Raw genomic sequence first — 10,000 nt, 5'->3', positions numbered from 1 at the left:
GAGTAAGATGAATGGGCCTCTAAAGTAAGAGAGACACAGACTGATGGAGGGTGATGGGGCTTCTTAGACATCAAGTGAAAGGGCTATGAATAGAGACATCTCTAGATAGAGGGATAGACAAGTAAGCTGCGTGAGAATGAATATTATATCTAGAGTTAAATGAGGAAGACCTCCTCAAGGTTAGAGGGCCGCATCAGGGCCACAACTGTGCCGTATCAGGGCCACATCTGTGCCGTATCAAGGCCAGATCTGTGCCGTATCAGGGCCACATCTGTGCCGTATCAGGGCCAGATCTGTGCCGTATCAGGGCCACAACTGTGCCGTATCAGGGCCACAACTGTGCCGTATCAGGGCCACATCTGTGCCGTATCAGGGCCACAACTGTGCCGTATCAGGGCCAGATTGGGGCCGCCTCTGTCCCAGATGGAGCTGCTGTCTGAGAAAGCCTGTTGAGCAAGACTGTGTGCTAGACAGAGAGAGATGATGAGATGCAGAGCAGGGAGAGCGAAAATGAGGTGATTGTGATGAACAGAGAGACAAAGAACAGAAGGATGAAGGGATGAGAGAAATGGAGAGAGAGACAGAAACATCTGTGTAGTGTGGAGTCGGTGTAATGAATGCTTGTTCTGTTCTGGATCTATCTGGGGGTTTATCAGATTTGCGAAGGGATTAATTCAGTTCTCTAACTCCAAACCTGTCAGTCCCCTCTCCACTAATGTGCCAGTGTGGGAGTCCGCCTGTGTGTGTGAGAGGAGAATGAGAACTCATACCTATGCATGCATGCCCGGCCCATATGTGTGTGTCATGCTTACACGTGCGTGTGTGTTGGCCATGTGTGTACAATATGTGAATATAACAATATGTGTCAGCATTATACACACGTATGCACTTTGACTCATTTGTGTGTTCTCTCCACACGCCATGGTTCTTACAGTCAGGTCTTATTGTTTTTAGCCTGAAGTTTTATCCATTTCAGATGAGTCGCCTAACCTGCTGGAAATGTTGTGTCTACCAAACTTCAGTGTAGTGCTCACGGGGAAAGTCAGGTTTTTATTTTTCACTGAAGACAATAGCTGGCGCTAGCACTGGTCCTTCCCTGATTGGTTTCGGTCTCCAATCTGGTGTCAGCTGCAGTCTCAGCCTGATCATCAGAGTTTGGTTCATGGATGAATGAATTGCTGTAATCTCTCCAGAGTTCAGAGTTTGACCTGTGACTCAGGTTCTGATCTGGGATTATAATCCCAGAAGCGTTTGATGGTCTGGCAGTGGTGAGGATGATCTGGGGTTGATATATACGAGATGGATCTAAGATTGTGGCGTTTGATGGTTTGGCAGTGGTGAGGATGATGTGAGGTTGATATAGGAGGTGGATCTAAGATTGGCGTGGCCCATGGGATGGGGGAGGGGGGGATGTGCTGAGACTGAGATGTTACCTTAAAGAAAGTCAGAAGATATTCTTGTGAAGTGTGTCTGATCTGAATGGTCAGTCAACGCTTACTCAGTCCCTTTCACCAAGGTACAGGGCAGTAGAGGGATCATGGAGTTAACAGAGCATTTGATTAGCCTTGATTGAATTGTTTTATTGAAATATATTCACAGAACTGAATTGAAGTGAATTCAAGAGGACCTAGTATGCTAATTTTCAATGTTCATAATTTTATTTTTGGGGAGAATAGATTTACATGCTGCAGTATTCCAAAAACACATAATTTTTCTCATACTGTACATCTCTACTCTCCCTCTATCTGAAATGTTCTGTTAGAGCTCCTGTGTCTTTAAGCCCCCCCCTCCTGATGAGCTCAGCGTGCGCTAGGTGGGCAATAAGGATTGTGTTTTATGGTAATTTTTTACAAGATTTCCTAGATTTCCTAGATTTCATGTCTTGTAACAAAGGAAAAGGGTTGGAATTCCAAGAAGGCGTTTCAGGCAGCTGAGAAAAAATGGTTTCTGTTGGAGAGAGTTACTCCCTCTGGTGTACACTTTGGGCTTTGGACTCCTGTGAACTTGATGACCTTTGACCTTTCTCCCTATAGTCACGGGTGACCCCAGAGGGTGAATTCCTCCCCCTGGAGAATGTGGACATCAACGTGGGCTTCGACACCGGCACGGACCGCATCTTTCTGGTGTCGCCGGTCACCATCGTGCACGAGATCGACGAGGAGAGCCCGTTCTTCGAGATGGACCGCCACACGCTGGAGAACGACTCGGAGCTTGAGGTGGTGGTCATCCTGGAGGGCATGGTGGAGGCCACCTCCATGACGACCCAGTGCCGCTCCTCCTACCTCGCCTCCGAGATCCTCTGGGGTCACCGCTTTGAGCCTGTGCTCTACGAGAGGAAAAACTGCTACCAGGTGAGAGGAAGGATGGAGATGGACAAAGTGTGTGTGGGGGGAGGAAGAGAGGTGGGAGAGGCAGAAAGAAAGAAAGAAAGAGTGAGAGTGAGAGAGTAGAGACAAGGCGGAAAATAAAGGCTGCTAGAAAGACAGAGATGAGTTTGTGTGCATGTGCTAGTCAGAGTTGCCATATGGCTTTTGTGTGTGAGTGTGTGTGCGCGTGAGAGAGATTTTGCAGAGGGAATAAAAGAAGATGTGTGAAAGGGAAGGGTCCCCTCCCTCTTGAGAGAGAGAGTGATGGGGGCGTGGGACAGAGAAGGATGGATTAGATGCGGGTGGTGACAAAGGGAAAAAGGGAGAAAGGGAGGGCCAAAGGAAGAGATAAGCCAATGAAAAGATCGTCTGAGGACAAAGAGTGACCGTACCCTTCTGATCAATCAATGACAACAGACCAAGCTAACCTATGGCTTTATGTTTCTGTGTGTCTTTGTTCCTCTGTCTCTTTGCATCCCTTCGTCTTTATGTCTGTGTGTGCATTTTGTGTCTGTTTGTGTCTTGGCATCTGTGTGTGTGTGTGTGTGTGTGTGTGTGTGTTTTGCGTCTGTGTGTGTCTTTGCATCTGTGTATGTGTGTATGTGTGTTTTTGCATGTGTGCGTCTTTGCATCTCTGTGTGTGTGTCTGTGTGTGTGTTTTGAGTCTTTGTGTGTCTTTGCATCTGTGTGTGTGTGTGTGTGTGTGTGTGTGTGTGTGTGTCTCTCGCCTGAATCTCTCCACCAGGTGGACTACTCGTACTTCAACCGCACGTACGAGATCCCCAGCACGCCCTCCTGCAGCGCTAAGGACCTGGCGGAGAGGAAGTACATCACAGACTCGCGCTCCTCTTTCTGCTACGAGAACGAAGTGGCCCTGCAGCTCTCCTCCCCGTCCCCCTCCCCCGAGCTGCACCCCCCCTCGACCACGCACTCGCCCGTCCCGACCCCCGAAACACGCAGGGGCTCACGGGCCACCTTGGATCACCAACACGCACAGTGAGGTGGCGTGGGGGGTGGGGGGGTGGGCAATGGTAATGGGTGGGCAAGATATGGGGAACCAGATTCAGAAAGGGAGGAAAGAATAGGAGAGGACAGGAGACGTGGGGTTAGAGTGAGACTATAAGGGAGAGATGGACCAGACAGAGGTGTAGAGACAGAGATAGACAGATGAGGTGTCGAAAAGAGAGGAGAGTTGAGGATGGAGGGGGGTGAGGTATGAGGTATTACTGCTGCGGGTGAGGGGTAGCGGGAGATAGGACAGAAGGGGGTGAGAGTGGGAGAGGAGAGGAGAGGAGAGGAGAGAGGAGGCAAAAGAGAGAAGGGACAGAAGCAAGACTAGGATACTAGAGGAGGGGAGGGCCGGAGGAGTGTGTATGCCGGAACAGAAATGGGCTGAGGCCCCAGCTGTGGGTCGGAACGGCTGTGAGGTAAGTGGGGCAGGGTAACACCGTCAGACCGACTGAGATACAGGAGACACTGAAGAAGAGATGTACAGGAAAAAGGTATAGAGAGGGGAGGGGGGGGGAGGGAACAGTGAAGGGGACAGAGGGGAGAAGAGAGAGAGACAAGGTGGGGCATGAAGAGAGAAAAGCAGAGGATGAGGGAGAGCAAAAGAGGGAAAGGGAAGACAAGAGCCCACAGAAATGAGAGGGAAGTAGGGGGGTGAGTGATTCAAGTGAGAAAGAGAGGGGGAGCTGGAGAGGAGGTGGACTGTAGCGCCACCTGTTGGCTGCTTGGGCCTGGCGATCTTGTAAAATCCTGGCATTATGTGTCATAGACATATGTCTATGTTATGTGTGCCCTGTATTTGACTGGCACAGCTCTGGCCCTTGGAGACGCAGTGGCTTCAGTACGTACCCAACAGAGATGCAACAGTGCCCCCCTGTGGACGCTCTCAGCAACAGCGACACACACTGGACAAGTCAAGCATGTCATGACATGTTGCCCTTGACTGTTTATTACTTGAATCAAGTCATCACATATTAAAGTGTTTGTGTTTAAAGCTTATTACTCTCCTAACCCTGACATGAGTTACGTTAATTTCCTGTGAGTCCTTTTAATCTCTGCTGCTGGTGAACTGTTTTCTGGTGGTACCTGACTCTTGGACGGGTCTGACCCAAGCCTGGCCGGGTTCTTCCAGAGTTGGGCCGGATCTGGGCCAGACCTGGCCCGGAGTCAGCTGGTACTGGGGCTGTGTCTTGGGTTGAGTGTTGGGAAACGCGCTTGAGCTACTGCACCGTAAACAGAAGAAATCACCGAAAATCTGCATCAATTTTAGGTGACTTCTTGCTTCTGTACTGCATTTAATTTTCTAAAATGTATTCTGTATTTTTAATTTTATTCTTTTACTGTTTGTCTCTTCTGGAGAAAAAATGATTTTCTATGGCATTATTCACAAGTGTGTTGTCCTGAGGATAGTTTTAGCTTTAATTGGAAAATGTTGCATTGCTCAATATTCTTCTGTAATGGCAGCCCTATCTGTCATACCATTTCTACATTTTATACAACTCTCACTGATTGGGACTTTATGATTCATCATAGGAGTATTTGTATGTGACATTAATGGCTTATAGGAGTTTTTTTGTTTGGACTTCTGAGCTCAGCAAGACGAAGACTAGTCTGAGAGCAGAGTTAGGCTGTTCTACTGGGTGGTATAGAACCTGCCAGGACATCAGTGGATGTTTTAAAAACAATTCCTCTTGATTCAACATGATTTTGTCTGTAGGATTGTAAACCATTTCTTTGTGTGATGGAGCCTTGAAAATGTGTGAAAGGTTCCTGAATCTGCAATACATCTGCCTCTGTGTCTGTCCTCCACTGAGTTCCTTATTTATGAGTCACTGGACAGTGTCAGCAGACTGCAGGCTAAAGATCAGGCCCTCTGCACTGACTATGCAAAAGCACTTATTTTTCTCTCTGGTGATTTCACCACTCTTTTTAAACGTGCATAAATGTGACCAGAGAAAAATGCTGCTTTATTTTCTCACAGCTTCTCTGGCAGCCTGGTTACCTTCTTGTGAACATAGGAGATAAATGGAAATGAAGTGATGAATTTACTGTCTGTATCTATTTAAATATTTGTTTATTCTCTAACTGTGAATGATTATAAATGCATATGCGATGTGATGTTAGTAAGAGAGGTTTGTTTTTGTTTTTTCAATGTGCGAACACACGGCACAAAACACATGCATTCTTTTGAAGGAAGATATAAACATAAGCTAGCACTGTACACAATGTTACCATTTTATTTCTAATGATCTGCAATTTAATATTAATGGCATTTAATTGTGCTGATTGGCTGCATGTGTGTGTGTGTGTGTGTGTGTGTGTGTGTGTGTGTGTGTGTGTGTGTGTGTGTGTGTGTGTGTTTGTGTGTGTGTGTGTCTGTGTTTTTTTTGCCTTTAGTCTCCATAGCTACCACATTCTATTTATATTTGGCTGGTGTCAGTGAGTGTGTGTGTGTGTGTGTGTTTGTATGTGCGTGCGTGCGTGCGTGCGTGTGTGTGTGTGTGTGTGTGTGTGTTTGACTTCTCCAGTTCAGAAGGAATGTAACTTGAATCCCAACCACCTGTATTTTGAATGCACCAGGTTATTTTTTTATGACAACTAGAGAAAACATTACTCTGGAACTCAAAGTCTCTTTCACCTCCTATTAGATTACCACAGGTGACATGGGACACAGGTCTGTGTAGCAGAGAGACATGCAGGTGAAATCAGTTAGCTATCTTTTTGTCTTCTTATATTTCTATTTGTTTTGTTTCGTTTGCTAGTCCCACTCTTATGTGTGTAAAGACATAAGTGCATCATGGAGGGACGTAGTCCTGTTAAGCAATAAAACCCTGTTTGATTGATTGTCCAACTCCTTTATTTTGTTTGGTCTATGTATCCACTGAAACTGACTTCAAAATCTTAGTGGGATATTTCGTGTGAGAGTCCCTGCAAGGGTCAAATACTGTCGTTGTGATACAAAACAACAACAAAAATCACATTTAAGTTGCACTCCAACTTTCTGCAGCTTATTTATTGTATTATACGCGGAGTGCATTATTCCATTTGTAAGACAAGTTTGCATTCCATCAAGTGTTGAGTAAATCGCACTGCGCTGTAGGCCTATACTTTATTGTAGGCTAAAGTTCGGTGAACAGGTAGGCCTTCATTAGAACATGTCTGAATGTTAGAACATCTAAAACTATTTGTTGATCAAGCAACCAAATATATAATAATATTAAGGATAGGCGCTAAACAGTAATACATGTATTATTATTATTATTAGCCTTTCAGTGGTAATAGTGTTATTATTATTCTCCATTTCATTCCTCCATTACAGAGGTATAGGGAGGAAAACCCGGTTACCCTCTAAAACAAGGCTATAGTTACGGTTACCGAATCCCAGACGCGATATTCTCTGGTACTAACGTGAATCTGGGGCTGCTACTGCTCTACACAGCCGGTATTTCAGCTCATACTCTCCCAGACGGTACAAGACACTGCTGTCATCAACAAAGAGCGCGCAAAGCTCCTCTCTACTACGATATTTTAGCATGGGCACCTGCCTTGAGTCTTGGGTTTGTTATTCTTTACGCCTATCAGACCTTACGGACGCCCTTCTCTCAATTCTGATAGCTTTCAGTTGCTGCCAATCTCGAAGTCTTCTATGCCATTCGTCACTCTATTGTCTTCTGCCAGTACATGGGCGGAACAAGAGGGCTCTTTTCAGTGGGTGGGTCTTACATTAAACATTGGATTGCAATTGGTCATCCTTTCGTCTTGGGTCGACGTTTGTGACGCACCGTGAAATTGTATTGGATGATATACAGGAAAAACTGTTTTACACTGAAGTCGTTTGCTTGCCACTACTTTACTGTCTGCCTGTTTTATTCTCAGAGTGAACGTGTGTGTGCGGCTTCGCCAGAGAGCGGTGTAATGATAAAAGCCGCATTTGCAGTATACTCGTTACACTTCATATCAAAAGGAAAATCAAACCCACGCGTTATTTATCCCTCTACAGCTTGAACATAACCATCATTTTGGACAGAACCGTTAAGGTAAGGCATGTTTCCAGTTTAATTCACATTAATTTGTCTTATCTTGGACCGTGGCGTATCGTATTTCATAGGGTTAGCCACTTGCTAACCTAGCTCGGTTAGGTTCGTCTAAATGCGGGTGGCATAGCCGAAAATGACACTGCATACGATAGTCGCGACAGCAAAGACAAACGGTCTATCCTTTAAATTCTCAGTCCTAGAGGTGGGATGTACATTAAAGACATCCTTGACCAACTGCATTGTTATAATAGCCGGCATTCAACCGGCGTAACGTTGGAATTAATGCAAAATCGCAAGACCGCTATTCTCGTCAACGTTAACTCGTATTAACCTCCTGAATGGTAAACAGAATCAGTTGGCTATTTGTCTTTGTGGACCCATTCTAATTCTTACTTATATATGGATTATTGAAGTAATAGCCCTTGACCATCGGTCATTTTACTAACCTAGTCCTAGCCCATTATAATACTAATATTTGTTTGTATTATTAGCAGAATTAGATACATTTCTTTCTCTCCATTACTCATTCAGGATCTCAGGCAAAGCAACTATAGGCTATGGACGGTAATGGGGAGGTGCAGGGGGGGTCATCTATCAGTAGTAATTATTCATCACTTCACGCTTCTAGGTGTGGTTAGGCGTCTTTGTGGGCATGCATTGTAGTGTGCCTATAGCTTAATGGGACCGTGTGAGCTGGCTCGTAGCCACCTTATCGATGTTGCGATGGGCATCAGTGGATGGATGCAGTATGTTCTCCGAGGCCGAAAGGCGTCTGCTTTGGTAGCGCAATTTTAGTCCCAATGTCACCGCTGCACCCAAGTTACCCCCAGCGTGCTGTGTGCTCTGCATGGATAAGGCGTTCCCAACCTCGCCTCTCTGCCCTCGTCTGCCGGCAGTAGGCTCCTCTTAAACTTACATGCGGGCTGTCTGCTGGCGCAGTGAGCGCGTGTTATGATGTTGCCATGGGAAATTTAAAGGGGAGGCAGATTTGGTGTGGTCGCGTGGAGGAGCGCTGGCATTCTGACGGTGTACCGTGGCGCAGTGTGCCCAGATCTGAGCGTGCGTGAGTGTCATGTTCGGGGAAACTAGACAGTAACACGACAAATCACCATCTTCCCCAGCAGAGTAAGCTTCCCCCTCTCTGATGTGGGAAGAAGTGTGTGTGTGTGTTGTCTCCGTGACACCCTGAGAACTGTCTGGTGTGTCGAAAGGCGGATTGACAAGGGAGTCGCCAGGTGACTGCAACCCTCCGGCAGGCAGCCTGAGGCGTCTTGTGTCAAGCTTAACTAGCTGTGAAGTGATGGGAACTCGGTTGGTGAGTCACATGGAACCGAGAGCTGTCTGGTGAGATCCGGTGTGAGAGCAGTTGTGTAGATGCAGAGGAATGATTGGAATTAGGGTGTTCACACTCACACACACACATCAACCTACATGCTGCAGCAGACAAAAGAACACCGCCAACCCACATTAACCAGCTTTTTTACAAAATAGTCTTCTGACTGCAGTGCAGTCCAGGGTCCACATTTGGCCTCTGGCTTGGCTCCTCGGATCCACCAGTTTAGATGTTAATCTGACTCATCAATCAGTCAGTCAGTTAGAATCTTACCTCACCTGGTGACACTGTGGGGTAATGGGTCACCAGGAATACTCTCTCTGCATCAAGACCCTTGTAGATAAGGCCCAGAAAGCATTGTCTGTGATGGTGATGAGTTTTGCATCTGCTAACAGCTGTTCAAAGGGCACACAATTCACCTCACACAGCATGCTGAAGGAAGGGACCCATACCTTAAACAAGACCATCTAATGTAATTATTACAACATTGTTGTAAAGCATACAGTATATGATCACTCCTCGAATGTGTGGAATGTGCTTGTGGTTATGTTGGAGTCGAGGCAGGGAATCCTTCCAGTGTTAAATGTGGTTAAGGTCTGTCACCCAGTTTGAAAGGCAGCCATGGCACGTTATTATTAGAGGGAGGGCTGCAGCCTGACCTGTTTAGCGCGCAGTGTCTGTGAGAGAGGGCTGGAGAGACTGGGAGAGCAGGGGAAGGGCTTCATTCAAGGCATTATCTGACATCCTCACTCATGATACAATGCAGCATGATCCGGATGACTGACCTGATCCACAATACAGTGACCTGTATTTCCGTTCCTTCTCTCCTCTCTCTCTCTCTTTCTCTCTCTTTCTCTCTCTGTCTCTCTCTCTGTCTCTCTCTCTGTCTCTCTCTCTCTGTCTAACGTTTTGGCCTAGGCTGTCAGGTTAAAGATCCATCAAACCCATGGGGGCCGCTGGTTGCACAGTGGAACCCCCCACATCCACATCCACATCCACATCCACACAGACATGGACACACACACACACACACACACACACACACACACACACACACTTCCCCATGTCTCCCTGCTGTCCCTTCTCCGAGACACAGCTCTCAATTAGGCCAAGACAGAGCGCTTCTCCAGTGCATTAAGGGATATCAGGCATATATCTTTGTCTCTGTCCCTCTTTCTCTCTCTCACACACAAACACACACACACTCAATCTCCTCTCACACTCACTCTTTATATAGAACTGTCAGTAGACACACA

The 10,000-nt window shown here is 46.5% G+C and overlaps 2 protein-coding genes across 10 annotated transcripts in view; both read left to right on the top strand.

The window, feature by feature from the left end:
* The window catches only part of kcnj14 (potassium inwardly rectifying channel subfamily J member 14), a 24,949-nt gene extending 18,731 nt beyond the window's left edge, over positions 1-6,218 (top strand). For both annotated transcript variants that reach the window (XM_031576088.2, XM_012841985.3), the window contains exons 4-5: positions 2,034-2,351; positions 3,112-6,218. In XM_031576088.2, coding sequence (XP_031431948.1) covers positions 2,034-2,351; positions 3,112-3,366 — 573 coding nt within the window. In that variant the 3' untranslated portion in view covers positions 3,367-6,218. The remainder of the gene's footprint in view (positions 1-2,033; positions 2,352-3,111) is intronic.
* A 1,019-nt stretch (positions 6,219-7,237) lies between these two features.
* Positions 7,238-10,000, top strand: part of myh14 (myosin, heavy chain 14, non-muscle) — a 39,626-nt gene continuing 36,863 nt past the window's right edge. For all 8 annotated transcript variants that reach the window (XM_031575695.1, XM_031575691.1, XM_031575694.1 and 5 more), the window contains exon 1: positions 7,238-7,411. The gene's annotated coding sequence lies outside the window, so the exon portion shown is untranslated. The remainder of the gene's footprint in view (positions 7,412-10,000) is intronic.

The sequence above is a fragment of the Clupea harengus genome, chromosome 11, assembly GCF_900700415.2.
Source record: "Clupea harengus chromosome 11, Ch_v2.0.2, whole genome shotgun sequence".
Taxonomy (NCBI): domain Eukaryota; kingdom Metazoa; phylum Chordata; class Actinopteri; order Clupeiformes; family Clupeidae; genus Clupea; species Clupea harengus.
This window is presented reverse-complemented; position numbering and strand designations above follow the sequence as displayed.